This window comes from Apis laboriosa, unplaced genomic scaffold (assembly GCF_014066325.1).
Source record: "Apis laboriosa isolate Shangri-la unplaced genomic scaffold, ASM1406632v1 scaffold108_cov151, whole genome shotgun sequence".
Taxonomy (NCBI): Eukaryota; Metazoa; Arthropoda; class Insecta; order Hymenoptera; family Apidae; genus Apis; species Apis laboriosa.
In genome coordinates, this window is record NW_025220781.1 from 124,722 (window position 1) to 151,076 (window position 26,355).

A 26,355-nucleotide genomic window follows, 5' to 3' on the forward strand; every position below is an offset into this window, starting at 1 on the left:
CGCTTCTTTATTATTTCTCTTTCTATCTTCTTCTGGAAATAAATCGTAAATGGAAGTAATTCGTAAAATTTCCAAATTTTATTTGCTCCATTGGTAAATAATAATCGATGATAAACTCGAGCTCTCCTCCATTTCTTATTTTAATAATTAAAAATTGGAAAGAATTCGTGGAACAATATTGATTTTCAGATTTATCTTAGATTCAGATATTTTTCCAACGGAATTGGAGTTGCGCTGGAAAGTTGAGAATGAAGAAAGAATTTTGCACGAAACACGCCACTCCTATCGTTGAACGGTATTTCAAGCTGCCAATTCAATTCTGACGAAGCATCGAATCGAAATTTTCAATTTCTTATGCAATGACCATTTCCATTTTCCATTGAATCGTGCTCTTTACACGGCCCGTCTTGCTCAGAAGGCCAATTTATCCATTTCACCAAAACACTGACGTTCTCGATTTCTCGATGATTTCGATTGATTTACAATTCTTCGTTCGATTTTTAATTTCAATAATTCCCCCCTGGATGGAAATTTTAATTCGAATATTCGAAAACACGTGGAAAAATTTTTCGATGGATAACGTAGGTAATGCGACGAGACAAAGTAGATAGTCGAATAAAGCGAAATAAATTCACTGTTTGAAATGTCAGAAATATTTCGAGAAAGTCTATTCTGGTATGAACTGGTTTCCCGTGTACGATATATCGTTCTGGAATCGGTGCTCGAGGATGCCTCGAGAACGTCGAAGAGGTGAATAAGAATCAGAAAGGGAAAACGCGAAGGGAAAAATAGGGGATGATTTAGGATTTCCTGCTACGACGCATTGGATTTTCCCTCGCACGAATTGTAACATTCTGTATTTCATCGTGTACAACTATGCAAGTTGCCGAATAACAATTTTTCTCTCTCTCTCTCTCTAAATATTAAATTTTATTTAATATTAATAGAAGATGATATATGATTTTTTAAATTACAATTATATTTTAAATACACGTTCTCAAGTATTAAATAAGATATTACATTGAAATATTCTAGAAAAAAATACTTGAAAAGTGAAAAGGATTGATGTTCAAAAATTCATATCCGTTCTAACATCATGTTCAATTTTCATACGAGAAGTAAAAAAAAAAAAAAAATAATAATTTTCAGATTCAACAAATTCTATTTCGTTTTTTTTTTTTTTTTTTTTTTAATAATATTCCAAAATATATATCAATATGATCCTGTTTAATTAATATTCACTCGAAGCATTTACATTTATATCTACGCGCGCATCAATACCTTTATCAAAAGATGGAAAAGTTGAAAACGACTGTACTCGCGTTAAACAACGGTAAAAGTCGAGGATAAACTAATTTCCCAACTTCTCTTCGAAACGAGCGTCCTCCTCTTCTATTTGTCTTAATTATTCATACCCGTTCTCGAGTCATCGCCGGATCGACGCGGGAAAGTACAAGTAACGTTCTCGACCGGAATGCGAGTCCCGGAAGTGTCGGCAGGGCGTGGAGGAGCACGAGAGCCGAATATTAATTGGTCTTAATTATGCGCGGCGGAGGGCTCGTTTTAACACGGGGCCAAGTTTTTCGCGAGTCCCCCGGCCACCCTCGCCCCCCTCCTTTCCTTTATGGACCCCTCGGTTGATGCGAGGGTACGCGGGAGGCTTTAAAAGGAAGTTACGCGGCGCGGAACGGAAAATGGTCCCTCGACGAGTTTTGCCATTGTGGTTTATCGAATTTTCTCTTCTTTCCATGGCAAGTTTCGAGTGCTCTGAGCGTCTGCGCTCGGAACCAGACACATTTCAATTAACGTCCACCTTTACGAAATTCCTGATTAACTTTCCATTGATTAATTGGATCCGGGGGAGGGGAGAGAAATTTTTCTCCCACTCGTCCTACCATTGAACTTTGCTTTCCTCACCAATTGTGTCCAATTATTATTATCGTCGTTGATATTTATTTTTTTGCTTTCCTCATCAATTGCGTCCAATTATTATTATCGTCGTTGATATTTATTTTTTTCTAAGTAAGCTTTCAGCGTCAAGAGAATTCAAAGATTCAAAAATTAGAAAGAATTCGTGGAACAATATTGATTTTGATTCAAGAATTCAAAAATTCTCTATTATATGCGCGAAAGAAGAGGATTATTTTCGAAGAATAACTTTCAAAAGTTATATCACATTAATTTCTTCGTTTTTCGAATACTTTTTACACAAATGTTGTTTTTTTATATATATATAATTATTTTTTAAATTAAAACTTTTTCTTCAATTAAAATCTCCTTGAAAAACTCTCAATAATAAAATCTCTGCAATACCATTATTTATAGATATAACGGGAGAATCAAAAGGATTTTTTTCCCCCTCATAGCCTTGAACTTCCCTCCTCTCATCATTATGTCCGCCATCATTGATCTTTATCCTTCCCTCTCTACCCTCTCTTTCGCGCAGCCTGATTTAACGGTATGTAAAATCGATCCGGGATGCTTTTCACGGTTTGCTTCTCCATTCGCCGCGGACCCCTCCTCCACCCACGCGCTGGATTTTTATAGCTGTACCGGTCGAGCCTTTCTTTTTTTCTTTTCCCATGGAAAAGCCTATTTAGCTTGCACGTGGATACGATGTAAATGCGGCAAGTTACGGGGAACGAAAGCTCTCTCCCGACGAAACTTCCAATCTCCCGAGGCGAGAAGGAATGCGATTAAGCGTTGATGGCTTCCTAAATGCAAACAACCCCCGAAACCGTAATCACCGGAGACAATCACGCCGCGACAAAGGGTAGACGATGTTTTACTGGAAGAAGAATAAATGACAGAGGCACTCGGGGAGGATGTCAATTAACCGACACCTCTTCATTCGACGCCCTCGTAGGAAAACAGTTTTCCTATGAGCTCCTCCGCCCCCTCCCTCTCTCTCTCTCTCTCTCTCTCTCACGTTTTTCAAGTTTTTTTGTTGTAACTGGCGTTCGAAGATTCCTTCCTCGCGTTTTTACTTTATTTGCAAGGAATATTTATTTTATTTTATATTTATTTATTTTATATTTATCTCATTAATTTATTTTATATTTTATTTCAAAGAGTTTTAGAAATTTTTTTTGTAAACTTGTAAAAGTTTACGATACGATAAAATGTATAAAAAATATTTAACGAGTGAAAATTTGAAAGAGGAAAAAATATTATTATATATTAATATTATATTATATATTAATTTAAAAATATTAAATTGCAGGAAAGATTGAATCGAGTTGGAAATAAGACGAATTGTTATGAACGAACGGTTTAGAAAATGTAAATACGAGAATGAAAACAAATCGATGTACGTATCGTAGATAAGCGAGTTTGGTGGGGATTTGTTTATTAGAATCGATACGCCTTTATTATACGTCGTAGTATAGAAGTTCGCGTCGAGGTTGCTGGTCGTGCGTCGAATCTTGGAGTAAAGTCTCGTATTAGAAAAGTTTTCTTTTTTTAAAATTCAATATCGCGAGAAAGAATCGTAGCAACCCGTTAGCAATAATTTATTTTGAAAGTCTATCTTTTCATTTTCAACAATAAAACAACAAGTATCAGTATTATATGGATTACGAATTCGTAATTGATATCAACGAGCTTTCATTCAATCAGAATAAAAGAATCTTTGTAAAATATCTACACGAAAAATAAATTGTTCGATTTCGAATATTCAAATTATAGTCCAATATAAGAATTTTTCAATCTGGAAAAAAGAAAAAGCAAAATTAGAAGAACTACGAAAGATCTAAATATCGACCAGAACAAAATACAATGTTTCAAACATTCGAGTGCAGTCTTCGACATCGTCCAAGCCATTAAACCAATTCAACCATCAAGAATCATGGACCATGATTTTGCATATAAGGCATCCAGTAGTAACAGAAACGGTGAAGAAAAGGTGTTATCGTGTGTGTTATTGCACGTGATACGCTTAAGCAGAGTGGCGCAGCTTATCGTCAGCCGGAGGGATTCGTGTTGGGTTACTTGCCCTCCTCGCATACCATTTCGACGTGGTGGCATCCATCCCCCGCTATCTCGTCATCAAGATCCTCCCTGTCCTTATATTAAAGCCAGCCATCCCTTCGAAGTTGCAACACCGACGCAACACGATGTATTCCAATCTCCTCGTGTGAGGAGGAACGACTCAGAACAGGAAGAAAAAAAAAACTGTTTTCCGCGAATCCTTCGTTTATTTACCCGATGTTTTCTTCCAAGATCTATCTCCTTTTCGATGTAATGTAGAAGATTGAAAATATCGTAGAATATTTGCAGGAAGAGGAATCGATACGAGTTCGTAAGTGGAATTAATTAAAATTGTAATTCCTTTTTTCTTTATGTAGATTTAAAAAAGATATAGTCGTAAATATTTAGATATTCAGAAATGATGGTAATCCTCTAGATTATTTTGGCATTTGGAAGTTTAAAAATTTTTTATCTAAATCGTGAATTATTGGAATATCAATGTTTATGACTCTTACTTTTTAAGAATTGATTTTTGATTAAGTAAAAATTAATTAAAATTGTAATTTTTTTTTTCTTTATGTAGATTTAAAAAAGATATAGTCGTAAATATTTAGATATTCAGAAATGATGGTAATCCTCTAGATTATTTTGGCATTTGGAAGTTTAAAAATTTTTTATCCAAATCGTGAATTATTCGAATATCAATTTTTTACAACTCTTACTTCTTAAGAATTGATTTTTGATTAAGTAAAATTAATTAAAATTGTAATTTTTTTTTTCTTTATGTAGATTTAAAAAAGATATAGTCGTAAATATTTGGATATTCAAAAATGATCTTAATCATCCATTTGGAAGTTTAAAATTTTTTTATCTAAATCGTGAATTATTGAAATATCATTGTTTACGATTCTTATTTTTTAAGAATTCATTTTTGATTAAGTGGAATTAATTAAAATTGTAATTTCTTTTTTCTTTATGTAGATTTAAAAAAGATATAGTCGTAAATATTTAGATATTCAGAAATGATAATAATCCTCTAGATTATTTTGGCATTTGGAAGTTTAAAAATTTTTTATCTAAATCGTGAATGTACATGTTTACGACTCTTATTTCTTAAGAATTTATTTTTCTCGCCTCGTTATTTGAATAACACGGTGAACATTTTGCTGTTTCTTCTTGCTATTTTTTCAATGCAATTATTTCAAATTAGAGCGAGCACGTTCGTTAGAAATGACAAGGTTGTCTCGATAAGATTGTCGTAATTTTCGAAGGAAGGAAAAGGGGCAAAGGGTTGATGACGTGTGTACAGAAAAAATTGCCGGCCTTTAATTAATTACACGTTGGACGAAAGAACGATGGGGATGAAAAAAAAGAAAATATTGGGAAAAGTTAACTTTACCATTAACAGAACGAATTTGATTAAATTCCCTCGTATTCTTGATATAAAATTACTGTTGAAATGTAATTAATTTAGTACGGGCCCGTAAAATTTCTAACAAATTGCGTTCCACGGTTAAAAGGACCAATTACAAGTTGCATAAATTACGAGATATTTCATACCCGTAGAAAACTATGATATTTAATTTTGTGTCTCGTTGACACAAAATGACACTTTCGATCGGCGAGGAAAAGAAAAAGGAAAAAAAAAAAAAAAAAAAAAAAAAAAAAATAACGAGACGAAACGAAGCGTACGTGATATTCATACGTAAGCGAAATTAACGTTTCGATTCACGTTTGTTAAGCGTGAACTAACATTAACATAGAAGGGAGGGAAAAAAAGTAGAGAAAGCTTTCTCTTTTCTGTTTGCTCCCCCCCTCCAGTATGTTTGCTGTCCTTGTTCACACGATAATGTTCCTCGTGTTCTTCCTTCCTTGAAACTCTTTGACTGAGGAAGAAAGGCTGTAAATATTACAGAATATCCGGAACACGAGTATGATACGAGACATTTTTTATTTGGGATAGATTTTAACGGTGCAGACGCATTTCATCCCCTCCCTCCCAAGTAATAAAGCTTTATTACTTTCCAATATTTAAAATTGGCGCGTGAAGCGAACAACAAAATTAGCATTTGTTTATATAATATAATATAGAATAATAATTACATTTATTAATATATTAATTTTTTATTTTATTTCAGCGTTGAGAAAAATAAGATTTTGTAAAAGACAAGAGCGAAGATATTGGGAGTTGATAAGAGGAGTCCTAGTTATCGAGAATTTCCATTAATCTCTATTAATCTTCCAGAGAAATTACGAGCCACTGTTTCGTCTGTCTTCTGGTAGGCCACGATAAACACACTAACGAGTAATTTAGAAGCTCCTGGGGGACCTTATTCTCGCTTTCTAATCAACGTGGAACACGCAAGATGATAAACGATAGTTGAAGGAACTTGTGTCTCGACAACAAAATTCGTCGAAAATGGGGGAAACTTTGAAAAAAATGGAAGTCTGAACAAGCTTACCTTTTCAGATGAAATCTCAGTTGTTTTAAGAGCTCACTCTCATAATCATAATTCATAATTTGCACTTAACTTTTACGTATTATTACGTTTTTTTAAGATACTCTGACGTGGATACAATGTGATACCGACATTCAGTGACATATTTCACTTCAACAATTTCACATTGTGATGGAAAAGGTGACGATGATTCAAGCTCTAAAGAATTAAATTCGAGTGTTATTCTTTTTTGTAATTGAAAGAATAGAATAGAATTTCCTACAAAAGTTTCGCTCCTCTGATGATAATTACGTATCGCTTAATCACAGTAATAAAAGTGACAAAAAAGAACTAGAAAACCGGCAAAGAACCAACACTTGGTTGCTCAATGATGAATGAATCAAGGGACGATTACAGGGAAGTTGGTTCAAGAAGTTCGGATGACTGTCCACGACATCGGCGTGGAAAATGAAAAGTCCTAGTGAGAAATGGAGTTTTAATTGAGCGACGATAAAAGCTCTCTCTCTCTCTCTCTCTCTCTTTCTCTCCCTATAATTTTTCATCCCCCTCGAGCGATGGTCGAAGGAAGGAAATACGCCGATATTCCACTTGCGGAAACGTTCTCGTCCGATTCGAACTTGATTTCAACTAGGCGGCTGGATATTTTTATTGTTATTATTAAAATTCCCTAGGATCGAAGTTTCTTGGCCGGCGGCGCTCGCATTAAAATTTTTACGAGGCATCCAGCCGGAAAACTAAGTTTCTTCGTTCCTCGGCTGTTTTCAAAGTATCACGCAAACCCGTTTCCCCTTCTTTTTTAAGCAACTTGCTGCTAGAAGAACAATCCCTTCCTCCTCTTTCCTCTCCCCTTTCCTCGCTTATTTATTTATTTATTTTTTTTTCTTTCTATTCTCTCCAGAGCGGCAACGCTTCACAGGCTTCTTTCGACGGCGTTTATTATTTTTCAACGCCAAGGAAAATTTATGTGGTTCCCCGTGGTGCCACGTGACACCATTCGATGTCATCGACCATCCAACAAACTTTCAATGGGAGAAATTTTCCACGGACCAGCTTCTTTTCTTTTTTTTTTTTTTTTTTTTTGCAATTGTACGTACAAAGTGTTTTATAATAGCAAAGTGTTTTATAATAGCAGGTGGAAAGAATGAAAAAAAAAAAAAAAGAAAATGTTCATAAATTGATCATCAAGTGTATGGTAAATCAATTTAATTTCGTTTAAAGTTCGAATTGATCTTGCTTTGTAATAAATTTTGCGTTTCACTAATTCTTTTAGGGGAATAGATATAAATTGAATTCTTCATCGATATTTTCTAATAGATTTCGATATTCGATATAGAAAATTAATATTTCATACGAATTATTATGCATAGCAATGTGTTGTCGTGTGTGGAAACAAAAAATTGAAAATTATAGACAATAGAAGAAACGTACAAGCATCTCTTGTGAAGGTAATCAGATACATCGTGTTAAAAAAATAATTCGAAAACAAACAGAACATATCGTGTATTTCAAATCATCAACTAATTTCGTACACTAAACAGAATACTTATATATAAATTTTTATTATTTCGTGGATAAATTTTGTCTAAAGAAAAAAAAAAAAAAAAAGAAACGTACTTTCTCTAGCCTCGCATCACAAATAAATCCGCGACACTTTTTATAACAACGTTTTTCTCATTGTTAGAAAACATAAGTTCCTGAACTTATACACATATACACAAGACACCACGTTGCGTGCACGGTGCAAGTTTCATTCACGCGTTTCATATACGAATTTTACGATTCCAGGATCCTGGAGTACGGGTTGCCGTTGGCAGCTGTTGCCTTCTCTCCTCTACATCCCTCCCCCTACCCCCAAAGATCTCCCCCGTATACAGGCTGTATTAAATCGTGAAAAATGGATATTTTGATCCGAGCGTATATCGACAAGCAATCCCTTCTTCTTCGCCTCTGTCTTCTCTCGCCGTGGTGATTTATGGGGGACGCATATCGAGTGTATTACGCGAGAAACAATATCTCCTTGACGCGTGACTCGCGTACTTTCGGATAAGCTTGCGAATAGAAATTCTGGGGGTGGCGCCACGACGCTTAAAACGTCGTTAATCCCCCTGTTTCCACGCACGTGGAGGAGGGGGGAATTTATTGAGAATTGTTTGGGACACGATATATTCGAGCGCGATATAAAAGGTATTCGACGAGTTATTTGAGCGTGGATGGATGGATCGTGAATGGAAACATTGTCGAAAGGAGATTTTTGTTTCGAGTTTGGGGAGGGGGAGGGGAGAAGTTTTGAGGGAAGTTTTGATCATCGTTCGTTCGTTTCTTTTTAGAAGAGATTATATATTTTTTTCGAGGAGAGCGCATGAAAAATGTAATAGGGACGAAAGGAGTTGGTGATGGAAACCTTCTAGGAAACGAGGGGGTGAAAAAGAAGGATGAATTTCAGGCGAGTCGGTTTTAATTGGAGTGTGCGATGTCTCATTGTAAGGGAAATTAGGACGGGCACTCGTGTTCGGAACTGGAATCGTGTTTTGACGAGCGTGGAAAGAGAGACTTTTCTAATTAAAAGCGCTTACCCACCTCCGTGTCGTCAATAGCTTAATTTGTCGCCACGCTCAATTCAGAATTGTCGGGGAAATTAGCAGTACAATTATGGAATTTGCAAATTTCCAAGTATCGTCTCTTAGTTCCTTTACACGAAAAATTCTTCCAACTTGATCCAATTATTTTTAAAACACGTGTATATACTTCTTTTTTTTTTTTTTTTTTACCACGATACATGAAAAATTCTTCACGCACACAACATTACAATGTTATCGATCACGAACAATTATCCGAGAGATCCTTTCTAAAATACCTTCTTTTAAAATAATTTTCTCTCACGCGCGTGTTCACGAACAATGTGTTCGAGGGGAGGGGAGAGTAGAATTACCAAAAGCAAAAATCGAAATAATAATATTTTCCCCGTCTGTGGCTTCGTTCGCACGAATCGATATTTCGATCGTTGGAACGGAGAAAAAGAATTTCCACGAAATCGGGGATGGAAAACGGACCGTGGTGACGGATCGTGGCCGAAAAAAGGAAGAAAAAAGAGAAAAGGGGGAAAAAATACGACGACGCCATTTATTCCCTCCCCTCGGCAAAGTTTCGTGCTTGAGGAATGACTCTCGTTATGCAGCCGCCGAACACGTCAACGTTTTCAATTGTACCCCCTTCGTCGGTTACTCGCGGCTTTTTATTTCGCGGCCAGGCGTTCAGCCGTGAAATTGCACCGCTATAACCGCGTGTCTCGATTCGAGGAAAAATCTGTCGCGGGCGCGTATCGGTTTTTCCAGTCTGCGATCGATTGCTTAAGACGGGTGTCGCGCTATCATCGACAACGGTTCGTTTTCTCGACAGAGGGGCAATTTTTCTTTCCAACGTAATTTTCGATCGATTGAGTTTTCGATCGTTTTTCTTTCCCCTGTCGATCGAAAATGCGTCTCAGTTGAAACGGAGAGAGTATGGATTGTGTTGTTTATAATTAAAATTAAAGCACACGGCGGATTCTTTATCTTTTCATATATAATTTTAAGCAGAAATATTTACGAAAATTGTTTTAAAAATTCGAAGGAAATTGATCTTCCATCCATACATACAGGCATTCAATATAAAATATTTACAATTCGCTCGACAGCTCGTGCAAGATATTAAACGAGACTGATGACGTGCAATTGTTTTTAAACGGTTGAAAAGTTAATCAAGAATGCTGCAAGAAGACGGTCTTATAAATGCCCCTTCCTCCCCTCTCCAATATCATATCAAATTGATCCGTCAATAGGGGAGAATCTTGTGGCATTGACAAATTGATGTGAAACGGTGGCGAATACCAAAGTGAGCGAAGGTTATTGCGTACATGAGATATCGCAGGGGTGTGACAAAATTGTTCACGTAACCATTTTCAATATATCGGAATGTTCTCCTCCAGTCTTCTCAAAAATTCCCCTGTAATTTTATATTTCGAATCTCGCGTATCTCGCAAATACTCCTTCCAATACAAATCATCCCTCTAACCAAATTGCCTTCGTCCACGATAATAATAAAAGAAGAAAAATAACAAACGAATAAACGGAATACCACCAAGATTCCTCGACTCAATTTCGAAACGTTCTAATAGTGGGTCGCGATCGGTGGTTGATCCATCAGACCGGGACACGTTCATTCCAACAGGCGAAAGTTTGCCGATAGTTGAGAACGAAGACGAAGGATGATTGGTTGGCTTTGCGTGCAACTTGGAGACAGCTCGAAGACACTGTCCATGGACACGTACGTGTACAGATCCCCCTTGAAGGAGGAGGAGGGGGATCGTTCACATTCGGACAGATTCCAATTCCTGATGCCTTTGCCCCAACAACCTTCTGATTCCCTCTTCCCTCTGCCTGGAACCACCCTCCGCTAGGCTGGCCGCAAACAAGGTGGGGTGGGCAATTTCGGGGTTGCTCAGCGTTTCTACCCCGTTGGACCATTTCTCTCTCTCTGTCTCTCTCTCTCTCTCTCTATCTGTCTATTTATCTGTATCTCGTTCTCTAGCGATCAACGTTAGAGGCTTCCACATTCCTTCGAGAACTTCATCGTCGATGAGAGAGATCTTGCTGATCTTGGTGATTCGATCGAAGATTCGAAGGAACGATTCATTGGATCCTTTATGACATCATGGATATCCAACGTTTTCAGGGGAGAGGAGGGGGGATGTGCGAAGCTGATGAGGTTGGAAAGGGGTGTCTATTTAAAGGAATAGTATGTATGGGATGGAATAAATTTTCTATTCCATCCCCTTTTGGATGCAAATATTTTTTATCGATTGAAATTTGGTAAATTAAGTACAGTAAATAGTTGAGATAAAAAGTTTATTATAATTCTGATTTTAACTGAGTGATTTATTATCGAAGAAAATTCGTTTGATTCTGATCTTAATGAAAATTCGTATTTAAAGCACGATGAGGCAGAAGAATTTTAAAGGGGTGAATTATCAAAATTCCAATTTTTCTCATGTTTTGAATACTGAAACAATAGAATATTAAATGTATTAAAATTTAAAATTATTCTTTAATTTTACACAAAAAATAATATTTTAAAAAAAAAAGATTGGTGCATACAATCATTGAGCTGTGTATTATATTCACAAAGTTTCATTAATATCAGAGTGAAATTGAGTTTGTTAATAAAACTTGTTGGTGTAATTATTATAAAATGCATGAATTTTATGACTTGCTGTTGCTTTATCACCGTCTTCCTCTCGTTCATCTCTTTTTCGAATTTTTTCCATCAAATTTATCTTGTTTCCGCCATGTCACGCGGAGTCTCTCTCAGATGTGAAGAGCAGATTTTCCAACGAGCAAGGTAATTAATAACGAAAAGCATACACGTAACTTTCTCTATACATAAGTGCTCGACGTGCTTCGTCATCATCCCGCTCAAAAGGCGAAGAAAAATAAATCGCCTTCGATCCTCTTTCACGAAATAATGACCCATCGATTGTACTCTCGTGCCTTTTACGCGCAGAATAAATGCGACTGGTAACTCAAATCTCAAAGGTAAAAATCTCTAAAATTAAAATCTTCAAGTTGCGAATAAAAATTATATAAATATTAATCCACTTTTTCAAACAAAAATATATATCGCTTTTTTTTTTCCTAGCGAATCCAAGGCGAATCATTCCAGGCGATCGCTTTTCGAATTTCAATGGGATCGATCGTTAATGATACTTAATGGGATCTCTGAATTGAAATAAAGAAGGAACGGAGAAAATTATTTTATCCCAGTCTCGAATTGCTTAGAGAAAATGCAACGAGAGACGCGTTCCCCCTTTTTTCGAAGAGGGGAAAATCACAAAGACACGGGGCGACACGATTCCACGATCGTGGAATAATTCGAAACAGTTGCGGCCACGTTCCAGGGGCTATTTTCACGTTAGACTGCCGCGCTTTACCGTACGTCTGTGGATTATTCCGGTGGTGCAAGCGTACCGGAAGCGCAGCCACCGCTCCTGCACCGGACCTTAACGTTTATTGTTATCCAGGTTAATACCCCGGCTCCGTGTTGTGGAAACTCGCAAAATCCCAGTGTGACCGAGGACAGCTTTGTCTCTTCCGCTCTACCAGCCCCCCCCCCCTCTTCCCTTTGTTTTCGTTCGTTTGCCACGCGTCTTTCTCCCCCCTCCTCCTCGACTCTTTCTCCCACCGTTAGGCTATTCCAATATTTTGAGATCGTGAGAAGGGGACGTGTAGCGCGAACGGAGAGTGAATAGATTTCTGGTGTAAAAAAAAAAAAAAATAAAATCGATCCATTGATTGGATACGAGAAGATAATCGGTCCGAGGTTATTTTACCGTGGACACCGTGGAATCGAATTTTTTTAAAATTTATTGGATACGTTTGAATTGGATTTTTTTAGTTGGAAAGTGAAATTTTTCGATTAATTTTTATACAGGGAATAATTTTTCCCTTTTTTTTTTTTTTTTTTGTTTAATTCGCGGTGCGTGATTTTCGTTGAGCTTGTTTCAGGAAAGAATTTTAAGCTTTTGGATGTATTATAATAATAAGATTTTTACATTATTAAGTTTCAAATTTAGGAATGTTATTTCTAATATTGAAATTAGATCGATAGATTTTTCTAAAATTTAGCAACGAGAAGATAAAATAAATAATTACGAAATAAAATTATTTCGTAACTCAATTATTTTTCATTCATTGTGACACGGTTCGATTCTTCAATTTTATGGAATCAATTTTAAAAACGAAATAACAGAACACTTTAACGCTAAAAAAAATATTCCTTGCTTAAAATTTTTCAAATTTAATCGAACGTTTATCTCTTGATAAATGGACGAGAGAAATTCTTCGTTTCAGAAATTCTTACTCGAGTTGTATATATATTTTGATTTATAACAAGCGAGTTTAATAGAATGAAAGAAGGTAATCTGTATTCATGGTCGCGATGTTTCCTGCTTCGTTTTTCTTTTTTTTCCCCCCTTCCCTCCCCTCCCCTCGATTTCCATGTGAATAAAGGAAAGATAAACTCTTGGGAAACGGTAAGAGCCAACGCCAGGTTTAAAGGTAAATTTTAAAAGAAAGATTCTCTCGAAATACCAAGTACCGATATATCAAGATATTCATGAGATTTTGAGAATCGTTGCCGCTTTTATAACGGAAAAATACGGGTTTCCCCGTAGAAATAAAATTAAATAAAGATAACGCGTGCTGGATATGTTAATTTTTTCTGATACGTCGCGCGACGATTTAACGTTATCCAGGTTAATCTCAGGTGAAAAAAAATACAACGAACCAAACACTCCAAACTTTTTATTTTCACCGTTCCATTTTCTTTTCATCGATAAATAAACGCGGCAAAGAATCATGGGAACAGCGGTATCCAGGTGTTCGAGATCGGACAAAAACAAGAGAATAAAGATAAAATTCTATCGGTGGAATAAAATTCTCGAAAAGGTCTTTCCTTCTACACGTTTCTACCCTCTTTACTGGATAATTGGACAAGGGAGGAAGGTAAAATATGAAATTCTTTGATCTCGTAAAAAAAAGATTTCCGAGGAATCGAAAGATCTTCGAATTCGTTCGAAGAAATTGACGACAAAAAAAAGACAATTCTATAAAATAATCCTACGAGAAAATTCGAAAGCTTTACCAAGAAAAAGAAGGAGGAGAGAAGAATTGAAACTTGCAGTCAATGTGTCTCTATTTATCTATATATATATCTCTACATATATATATATATATATATATATATATATATATATATATTTATCTCGATTCCATTTCTCTCACTCTCAGATAGAAAAATAGAATTTCATTTCACAGAGATAGTTGCTTTCTTCTCTGGATCCAGAGAAATAAAAATTAATGCAGGTTCAAAAATTCATAAAGACGGTCTCACGCAAGGTGGAATACTCTTCCCCATTTTCCACGTATAGAATTACATTTCCGCCACAACCCCACCACCAATTTGCGCACGCATAATTTTCACGCGTGCATCTTTGATATGATCCATCGTTCGTTCGCGTAGTGTAAATGAAACAAACCGTAGCGTGGAACTACAGAGGAAAGGGAGGCAGAACCTTTTCCTTCATTTCGTCTCGCCCATCCCTATCTCCACCCTTTAAACCCTTCCTTCCTTCTTTCCTTCCTTCCTTCCATCCTCTCTTTCCTTTCCTTTCCTCGTCCACGGGTTTTCGCGCTGCTAAACGTTCCCTGTTCGGGGATACAAGTACCCACCCCTCCCGTGCTCGGGCAAGGAAAAAGAGACGGAAAAGGAGGGAAGGCGCGCGGGGGTGAATTTATGCTTCATTCGTACACGTTACGTAGGAGGAAACGAGTGAAGCGTAAATTATGATACCCTCTTGAACGAGAGAACTCAACCGCGTTCCGACTTTCTATACTTCAACCTCAACCTGCCTTGTTTCTCCTCGAAAGAGAAAAAGAGAGAGAGAGAGAGAGAGAGAGAGAGAGAGAGAGAGAGAGAGAAATGGTAATAGAGAAGAGGAAGGAAGAAAGAGGGTGAGAATGAACGAGCGAGAGGGAAGAGGGTTGTTGGTTGGAGGGATGTCTTTTACTTATTGTTTCAGGCCGAGGAGAGAAGAGACCGTTCTATCCAACGGGGCGAGAAATTTAATTTTAAAAAAATACCACCCCCTCCTTGTGATCCTGCAACAGGATTGGATACGATTCCCTCCTTGTCGTTCCTAGTTCACGTTATTTGGCATGCTCTTCCTCTTCTTCTCGTCGATGATGAGAGAACAGTCCCGACTATTCTGAGGAGAAAAATTTAGAAAAAAAAAAGAAAGAAAAGGAGGAAAAGAGGGGAGGAGAAGAAGAGTTCAGGGCCTGGAGGCGGTTCTCGCGAGCGAGACTCTCTGGAGTTCTACCCTTCAAATCTCTCTTAAACACTCGTTTCATTCTGCCAGCCTGTTTTTCAGTAAACAAACGAGCCGGCTGTGAATTGGTAACGCTCGTCAAAGATATACGCGCGTCGTCTATCCTGGGGGCGTGTTTCAAAGCTTTTGCATTGAATTAACGCGATGACGATGCGCCCCTCCTCCCTCCCCCCCGCGGAATTACACCGCTGTTGAAATTGAAACGCGTCGTGGTTCAATTTGAATAATTGTTCTTCCTCTCTTTTTTTTTTTTTACGTGATTCATTTCCTCATTTCCTGTGTAACAGTGTGATTTTTGCGTTCCAGATGAAAGAGATGTTCAATTGCGTTACAATAATGTTGCGCTCGTTAATTATTATAGTCGAAAAACGAGAGATCTTCGGAGCTTGTCCCGACGAAATTTTAATTTTTCTTCGAAATGCTGAAGAGGCTACGATAATTTCATTCTTTTTAAACGCTGAAAGGAGACATTTTGATACGAAAAAAAAAAGAAACTTAATCCACCGTACCTCACTTTTCCATAATTCCATTCACAGCTTCGAAAGAATTAAAGACTAAATCGCAACAAGTGATCGGAAGAGAATTTAACAAACCCTACATTTGCTCGAGCCGTTCCACAATTCAATCCGCACATATCCTCTTCGCAGGATTGCATCCCTGATAATTCGAAATACCACCAAACGGATGGAACGTTCGTTTCTTTTTTTTTTTTTTTTTTCCCCATAGAACGCCTCCGATCGAAAGCGTTTTCACGAGCCTCCGTCTATCCACCCCCTCCCCCTCCAGTATTCCAACGCCCCGGAATCCCCGCCAAGGTAATCAACGATGGTCGTCGTCGTCGTCGTCGTCGTCATCGCTCTTAAATAGCTCGGATGGAAAAGCCCATATTTCCGAGGCAGCTTACCCCCGGATACAAGGGGAGGGGGAAGAGGGAGAGGGAAGCGCTAATTGACTGGCTCCGTCGCCTCCGGTTTTTGAAACGAATTAGTTGACGACGAATCCGATTCAGTCGCATCCTTTCAGACCCTTTCCCCTCCTGTTTACCCCTCCACCACACACCACCCTCCCTTGCGTGGCTCGCGTTTTTCAGACCCACATCTCGTTATGTCCGTGTTCCGCGGACAGGCGAACGAGCTAAGCTCGGAGGGGGAGGGGGAGGAGAGAATGGGGGGACGGTTTTTGTCAACCCATCGAGAGAATTCGCAGAGTTAATTCGGATGGCGTGGTAACTATGCTTAATTAGCATCGAGCTGTGTGATTTAATGTCCAGGGAAGGGTAGGTTCTTCTCGAATCTGACCGACGTGTTCTTTGAACCTTTGTGAGAAGGGTTTCTGTTTATCGGCGTGGGGATAAATTCTTTTGTATCGATTGCATTCTTCTTGGAATTTCGTTCTATCGTTCGTTGGAAATTTGTGAGAGATAAGAACGAGTTTTTAATTGAGGAAGAGATATCATATTATCTTGATAATAATATTATTATTATGAAGAAGAAGTAGAATTATTTGCAGTATCAGTAAAATGTGGATTTAGTATTTCTTATTTAGAATGGAAATATCGTTCGAAATCAAATTTCGATTCGATATAATTGAACGATGTTTGATTCATACGTTATAGGATAAATTATAAATTATCTCAAAATTGTTTCGTTACAAAAGAATATACGGGGATATTGTTTCATTCGTATCGTAATTTAAATTTACAATTTTTAAATATTAACGATCATGAAATAAACATGAATGATTATGAAATTAATTACTTAACATTAATATTAATGTTCTTATTAATATTGATGTTATTAAATATCGCTATTGGTATTAATATTATTCGTAATACTATGATTGATAATTGAGTTAAATTGAACGTGAAACATTCGCACCGATTTAGCAACCGCTTAATTACAAGAACGAAGAAAATTAAATTGTGCCTCGTTATAAGGAAAACGAAGGTTTGCAAAACGGATATTTGAATGTAAATGGCTTGATCGATTCACTCTCCAAGATTGAAGAGCAAAGTTCAACGGGGAATCTTCACTATTTGCCTTCGGTGGAATGAATTTCGAAAGGTGATCGATGAATTTTATTCGGGCTTATGATGAGTTTGTCGCCAAGATTAATCTCCAATTATCAACCGAATTATAAAAAGCTCGGATGAAATTGCGACACAGGAAACAGATCAGACTTTTAATTTATCCGATCCATCTAATTTCCCTCCTTCCTGCACGGAAAGATTGCACGATTGCGAGATATTAAATTTTTCCTTAAAAAGGAAAACAAATAAAATCAATTATATTACTTACTTTCCAAAGAAGAAAATTATATATAACTCTTTCCCAAATCCCTCCCTTAATCCAAATTAAATCATTTGTTTCACGACTTGTATTTTCGATCACGACTTTATTTGAACTTTATTTGTCTAGAAATTCATCCAAGCTTTTATACATTCTGTGAAAAGAGAATAACAGTACAAACATCTTTTTCAGTATAATTCTCCAATTTTCCAAATCACGAGGTCTCTTCTACTCCCGACAAGCTAGTAAACTACGCAATTACCATGGAATCAGATTCTCTCCACCGGTAGCCAGACGCGTTTCCTACGTTAAAGAGTCGCGGAAAGTGAGACGTAGGGGGTGGGGAAGGAGGAGAAGGGAAAGAGGAAGAAGGCGGAAGAAGGGAGAAAGGACCACCCCAGTCTCGAGTATTCACGCGAGTTTTGCCTCGCGCAAGGTCAGAATCGAGGCGCCGTCGTCTCGTAAAAGCGGCCTGGTGGTGCTGACTGGTGGTTTACCGGAGGGGTTGCTAATACTCTGGAAATCTGCTCCCCCGCGTCATATTTGAAACCTTCCAACCTTCCCGGTATCGAGGGGGGAGAGGGGGAGGGGAGGAAGGGGGCACACCTCTTCGAAATTCCGCTTGTCGACATCCGCTTGATTACACGCGTCTCTCTTCCGCTTCATTTCCGAGGGGGGGGGGGGAGGGGAGGGAGGGATGTTGTCGGTTGAAAATTTCTCCAGTACGCGCCTTTCGGGATTTTCAACCTTCCGGATGGGATTCTGAATGATTTCGCTTAAACGATCCCTCTTCTACGAGGTTGGGTTCGACTATGCGGATTTCATCTGATAGGGTGAAGGGTGTCGTCAGGGGTTCCTTTTTTATTTATTTATTTATTTATTTATTTTTTTTTTTTTTGAGAAATTGGATTTGGAATTTATTTTTATTTAATAGCTAGTATAGGTGTTAATTCAATTGAGTACAATTCAATTTTATTGAATTTTGAATACTTTGTAGACGAAAGGATATGATACTAGGATATAATTTAACGGTGAGGCAGTGTAAACAGTCTTGGCCGAATGTTAATGGAAATGAAACAAGAAAATCTTTATCTTCGAAAGATAATAATCTTGTTGGAATGATAATAATTCGTAGGAAATAAGAGAGAGAGAGAGAGAGAGAGAGGATAATCCGAATGTACGTTCGTAACTACGGATTTTAATCGTGTTCAGGCACGAAAGGGGATATTTTGAAATGAAATTATCCACGAAGGAACATAGGCGAAAGGCGTTGAAAATAATCGATAATTAATTTCATACCGGCCGGATTATTATTCCAATTTCCAATTGCAACTGGGGCGTACTGTGCCGGGGGAAACCTTGGCGTTACATACTCGATGTCGAGCGAGGCCTTTGCTCGTGAAACGTTGTGTAATTACGGAGAACGACCGAGAATAACAATTAACACGGTAACGAGTGGAGGGTGGCCTCCTCCATCCCCGTCAAGCAAACCTATTCGGACAAGGACCAGGAAACAGAATGGGACTCGAGGTGTACGATGGAGGTTATAAGCTTCAAGGTCGTTCGAATTTACATCACAGTAAACAGGGGGGTGTGATTTCTCGAAAGGGTTAATTAATTAGTTTCACCTACTTTCCGTGAAATTGTGTTATTAACGCAACTTTTTGTTAAATATTTCAGACGTCAGACAGGTGAATCTACTCGTGAAAATTTTAAATTTAAAAAAGACGATGTGATGATAATATTCTTATCTTTATAAAATATACATGGGAAAATTATAGAGAATTATTCGTACGTGTGATGAAAGTATTGAATATACAAAATAGAATTATTCAAATTTCTCTCCACGTTTGATAATGAAGCCAGTACGAATAATGGAGTGATAAATCGTTAATCCTTTCATGTTCATATTGCATTACAAATACGTTTTTCTTTTTCTTTCTAGAATTTATAATATTCTATTATATTTTATTATTTTACGCATCGCGAGTAAAATCGATGAAAGAGATTCTAGTTTAAAAAGGGGAAAAAAAAAAAAAAATGAAAGAAAAAACGAGAAAGATTTAAGATTTTACAGATGACTTTGACAAATATAAAATCGATTCACAACGCGTTCACAATCGTTCCTGAAGAAGAGCGAGAAGGATTAAACTGGAGGGTGCGACTTAATACTCGAGCTTCTCGGTTGCAATTGGTATTCGGTTGTGGTGCACGTCTAATGCCTTGCTTTTGTCTCAATAGGGATGAATGGGGCGAGCGATTTTCCTCGAGGAAAACGTAATGGGTAAACCAGATCAGCCTCGACCTCCTTTTTTCTTTTGCCTCTGTTGCCTGGTGGAAAGTCCTTTACCAAAGAATTTCACGAACGCGGAAAGATTAAACAGAATAAAGGGGAAATTCGTTCTCAGATTTTGAAACTATACATATATCCAAATAAAACGAAGCACTTTGATTAATCAATAATTTTAACGGTATAATTTTTAAAAATTTTCCAAATAAAATATAATTTTTATATAATTATCAATGAAGATATTTTATCATTATACGAAAAAGTCGAGGAATCTTATATCGCAACAAGGAAAGTGCGACAGTGAAATTTTCCATAAGAAAAAACTATATAATCTCCCCAAAATATTGAGTTATTAAAATTAAATCTATTCTCGATTAATAAAATTTAAAAAAAAGGGCCCACTGTTGGATTAGAATCATTTCTGCTCGAAACAAACGCACCCTTCCATTTCTTCGAAACGTGATTACATAATTAAATCCAAAGTGTCCACTATTCTCCTTGGGAGAACCATGGGCCGATCTTAAGAGGACAAAAGGAGAACGATCGCCTCTCCCTTCGCCATAAAACAACCCTTACACTTTTATACAAGTTCATTCTTTTCGAGATATTCCCTATCCCTCTTGTCCGAGCTTTTCTTCCTTCTTTTTCCCTTTCCTTTTTTTCTCCCTCTCTCTCTTTCTCTCTCTCTCCTTTTTTTTCCCTACGCCACGGCAGCCAGTTACGAACCAAACAACCCTTGTATTTATGAGGGATTCTCCGAGGAAACAGGGTACACAGTGGCCAATTTCCACTGTACCACCCCCCTCCACTACTCATACTACCATCCATTCGTGCTCTTCCTAGTACCGTCCCAATTTTTCCACCCCATAGCCTTTAACGAGGACTTTTCGTGGGAAATGATCGTTCTTTATTGATAACCAGACCACTTCTAACGGCGGTTTTATTCCACCACCCCTTCGACGAGACTATGAACGAGCTGGACTTTCGTTATACGTAAGGGGTTGCTGTATTATATGGAAAAGGAAAAGTTCTCTTTTAATTTTCCTCGAATTAGCGGTAATTTGGATGGTTAATTTATTTATTTGATTGTATACATGTAACAATTAGGTAATCGATAATTAGCGAATATATAATGGATATATTTGTATCGGGGATATTCTTGTGTATCGTCAAATTTAATTTACAATCACGAATAATGCTTGTAGATTATTTTTTTTTGTATGTAAAATATTATAAAAAATATTGTAATTAAATTTTTTTTAGACAAACGTTGTTAGAGATTATACAAAATCGTGTAATTTCTTTTGAAATATATAAAATCTGTAATAGTTGGGAATTGAATGTATTAAGAAAAAAGACGTATGTACTACACGAAAAGAAATTATATTCGCCGTATTATCGAGCCTACTTGATTCTTTTCTCTTTGTTTTATCAATTCTGATTATTTATCAAAATGAATCTTATAGGAAAATACTATTTACTTAATAAGTATTGGTGAAACTATAACGTTTAAAAGGTTAAACAATACCTTGTAACCGATTCTCACATCTGTATATATTCAACGCGAGAGAAAGAGAAAGAGAGAGAGAGAGAGAGAGAGAGAGAGAGAAAGAGAGAGAAAGCAACGGATTTAATTCGTTCATTGATCCATCACACACGACGAAGTAAAGAGAAAGAAAAAGAAGGCGGAAGGTCAAAGACTACCCCGTTACTCGCCTGCTAAATATTAATCCGCCCGCGTAGTGGAGGCAGAAATTAAAATATAATCGAAAGAGAAAAGTAACAATTGTCGGATACACGGAAGAATACACGGTTTAATTATTAAATAATTCCCAAGAGAAATTAAAAAACGGTCCCATCCCAGACGAGTCGATGGAACTTCCATACGATTAAGGAGCCGTATATCTCTGTGCGCCTCTGTGGACCCTTTTAATTAAAGAGAAAGTAGCGTGTCGTTGAATTATCGCGGCGAGAAAGAAAAAAGGAAAGGAAGAAAAGAGAGAAAGATGTATAGAAAAATCGCGATGGTAAACACTTGGTGTAAACGTGTGTGTGTCTGCTTCGTTATTTTCCAGGAGCCGCAGCCGCATCCAGGGTGTACGTGGACGCATTGTCTCGATTAGCACGCCAGGCGCAACTGGGTACATGGGGTGGTTCCAAGGATGTCGGTAAGTTTCCCAATCTTCTTATTATCGTCGTCCCTCGGAACTTCTTCTTCCTGTTTCCCGTCGTCGTCGTAGACGCGTCCCCACGGAGATAGGAATACGTGGCTCCCCGCGACAAAACGATAATCGCACATACCGGGTGTCCAGTAATTCCTCTTTCATTGAAATCGTATCGTTTCTTTCCTTAAATCTTTAAGATCTTTGAAAAAAATATCGGAAATACGTGTTAAAAGAAACGAATATATATCCATCTTTTGTTTGTGAATCTTCGAAATTTATCTCTTTTATCTCATCGTATCCTTAAAGAAATCATTGAATCATGGCACGGTATGCACAATATGTGTCCGTATACTATATCTCTTTTGTCTCCCCCCGGTTCTCGGTAATTACAGTGGATTAATTAAAATTTGTCACGTAATTATGGACGAATGAACGGGAGCCACGGTCGATTCTTAAACGACAGCTGCGTCGACGAAGGTTAATTAATTAGCGTTCCACGCATCATTAGACGGGCAAATAAATCGTTGGATCGTGGCGCAGCTGTTGGCTGGTCGGAAAATTTGTTTGTCCCCGCGATCGTTACGTTTTGTTCCAACGGCTTTGCCGTTATACGTTGAATTTAGACCCGTAGTTTTACACGTGAACCTCCCCTCCTCTCTCCTCTTCTTCCTTCCATATATATACACACACACACACACACATATCTCTTCCACGACTTTGTCTTCGTTTCGATGCGCCTCTTAATTACCAGATTGCCCGCGTTCCATGATAATTATTTCAATTACGTCGACGCAGCCGGGGATATTTATAGGAAATTAATAGAGAACCGGCTCGCAATTAAAATCGGCCCGGTCGCCGATTCACGTACGTACCGGCGCTGCGTTTTTAATTGTTTTTTCCGTGATTTTAATGGCCAGCAAACACTCACGCCCGGCTCGTATCAACGGTATCCGGTTAATAAGGATTTTAATTCGTATTGATTCGCCGCTTGTTCCCCGGCTCGATTGTAAAGGGAATGGAAATGGAAAACGATTTCAATGGATATAACGAGTTAACCTTTATAGGATCGGATTATACTTCTTACGTGTACGTATATATATTGTACACGTTAAAAAAGTTCGAAACTATTCTATTAATAATTTTTATTAATATTGGACGATATTTGATGAAATAGTGTAAGTGATTACATGATGAAATAATATATATTATTTTGAGTTGTGTCTATCGTTCTTTAGTTTTTTTTTTTCCTTTTTTGAAAGCGTGTAATTCATACGTGCCAATTTTTTCTTTTTTCTAGGACGAATAATTTTGACGGAATAAAGAAACAATATTTCGCGTAGCTCTTTAATTAAGGCAAAGAGACTCGTGTCTTGCGTTACAATGGTGCTAAATGTAATTTCGTGTCAACCTATTATTATTATTATTATTATTATTATTATTATTATTATTATTATTACCTTCGATATGATAATCCTACCGCACGGTTGATGAAACAATTCACAGCGTATCACCCGTGTTTAAATTAACGTCCAATATACATATAACAAGGAATACATTATAATATAGTTGTGAAGTAATTGCATCATAATGGAATAATCACTCCGCGGATGCACGATCGATGTTTCGATATCGTTACACGGATCAACGTGATAATTTTACGAATGCCGTTATTATTAAAATTTACGAGCCGAGTGATAGGCGTGAAACTATCCCACTAAGTAATATTCGACGGAATATTCGATGATACTTTGACGACAATCGAAAATTTCGTACGCGTTTTATCCTTTTGATTAAAATAATAAATTCTCAAGTCGATATTCATCGATTCTTTCTGTTCACTTCCCTAACTTCTTACGATTCGCTTTTACCATTATTGCAATTATCTTCGTCAGCATTACGATTCCTGATACGATAAAAATAGGGACAAGGATAATCGATACAAATAGCCCCAGTTTAGTCGTATAGAGGAGAGATCTCGGTTTCGAGAAACGATATTATCATCAGCCTTGGATGAAATTTGGTCCGTCAGCGCGAGAAACGTCGGTCGAGCACTTTCGTGGTTTCCAAAGCCAATAAAGACCCGCTCTGTTTAACCGTCTCTCCATCTCTCTCTCTCTCTCTCTGTCCGTTTTATGGAAAGAATAGAGGAGGGAGAGGGAAGAGGTGGAAAAAAGTTGCTAACAGGATCATTGCAGCGTGATAAGTGTACGTATTAAGGGCTGGGTCGATAACCCCTTCCTTGGCCTGGCTGGCCAAGCCTCGAGACGAAGGCAACAGTCTTAGGAAGCTGCCCAAGTGCGACGGAAGAGTTTTTATTTGTTTTTCGCCCGGAAATCCCATTCGATCTCGAAACGAATTGGCCGTTTGTTGCTCGTTTAGTATTTTCCTCGCGACGATAGCTCGCTAGTTGAATAGTTAGACGCGGGATACGTACGAGAGTTCTTCGTCGAAGAATCGAGAAATAACAATTTTTATTTTGGCCGCCGATCTGATGCTGACTCGAACTTTTGAAATATGAATCAGTAAAAAAATGATATTTGTATAAAAATTATATTCGAGTTTATGAAAGAACATTATTCGTGGATACAAGGGAGTCAAGAAGGTAGAAGAAATTAATAATTCTGTTATTGAAATTCAAAAAGGAAATCACTTTTTGATTCGTCTGATAACTTGATCGATTTTTGAGTTAATATATTATTTCGTTTCTAAGATGAAATAATAAAATTCATAAGGGATATTGAATAAACCATTTACAAGAATTATATGACGATTAAAATGTAAAACTGTCTTAATCATTAAAATCACTTTACGAAGAGAAGATGCATATAAGTTATCAATAATACCGGGAACCCGATCCAATCATTTAAAGTTTCAACGCTTTGGTAACAAATACAGATCTCAGAAGCGTGTATCGCACACTGTGATATTAATTAACACGTATATAGGTGTATTATAATACAATTACAGGATACCTATTATTATCCAACTTCTAACAAAGGCAAACTTCGTCTACCATCCTGATAGACATTGAATCAATATTACTAATATCACAGAGCGTAGTAATTTTTGTCGTGGATAAAATTCAAAGCTGTCGAGTATTTCTGCGTATCTGGAAAAAAAAGAGAGAAAGAAAAAATCGCGTCTAAAAAAATTCTTCCGATCTGCACCAAGTCATTTTATACCGCAGGATGCAGTAATTAAAGGAAAGGATTTCACGGTCGCTGTTATGAAAGATAATACAAAACGAGTTCTCGAACACGCCTACGTTGTATCATCCTCGTGGATAGTGGCCGAAGTTAACTGCAATCGGTGGTCGGGTAGAATATCCGAGGCTTGGATACAACCCCTGTTAACTGCATACGAGAAGCCCTCGGGCGGCTTCCAATTTAAACTCTGCCCTGTATGTGCTACCTCGAAATAGGGTTACCGTATTATTATTTGTCCTTCCAACTGACCACGAATAAGAGAAAAGCGTATAAATTATTGCTCTATCAGGCTTCGTTCCAAGTACACCGCTACATCGGTCTTCTTTTAATTAAAGTTGATTATAACTTCTTAGAAGAAGAAAAAAAAAAAAAAGAAAAGAAAATTATTTTCACATCGTTCGATTAAAATTAAAAATATAAAATCGATAGAAAAATATTTATCCTATTTTCTGAATCAAAGAAAAAGAAATTTACGTGCAATACACTTAGAAATTGATTATTTTTTATTTTTATTAGTATGTTTAATATTTCTAATATATTATATTGCACGTTGGAATAGATCTTGATCATCGTAGAATAAAATGTTGTAATTTATGAAAGTGTTCTTCGTCCATTTCATACTTCATCGCGTGGAGAGCGATAAAATTATTACAATGATTCAATTTTGCTCGGATCACGGTGTGAATGACAAAACGGAAGGATAGGGGAACCGAATGAAATTCGTGGAAAATTGATCGCTATCGGGGAAGTGTCGCGTTTGGAGGACACTTTCGGAATTTCTTACAACAATCGATGGGGGTAGCAGGATGGAATATCTTATTACCTCCATTTGGACGTTTGGCAGTTTTCCAATGTACCCCAATTTGCACTCGTTAAAGAGATGCCTTCGAAACTTTTCCCCGCTCGGCCAATGTTGACTAAACGTTTCCTCCCTTCTTTACAGAACTCAATTTTCATTAGAACGTGGCCAACCTCATGCCAGGATACTGCACGCTTTTTCCCACCTTCTTTAAATTAAATTCTCCACCGAATTTAAACCGCGTTTCATCTTCGAT

The 26,355-nt window shown here is 37.3% G+C and overlaps 1 protein-coding gene across 1 annotated transcript in view; it reads left to right on the top strand.

Moving 5' to 3' along the window:
• Window positions 1-26,355, top strand: part of LOC122710585 (trichohyalin) — a 179,949-nt gene that overhangs the window by 95,540 nt on the left and 58,054 nt on the right. The window contains exon 4 of the mRNA XM_043928514.1: window positions 22,005-22,097. Coding sequence (XP_043784449.1) covers window positions 22,005-22,097 — 93 coding nt within the window. The remainder of the gene's footprint in view (window positions 1-22,004; window positions 22,098-26,355) is intronic.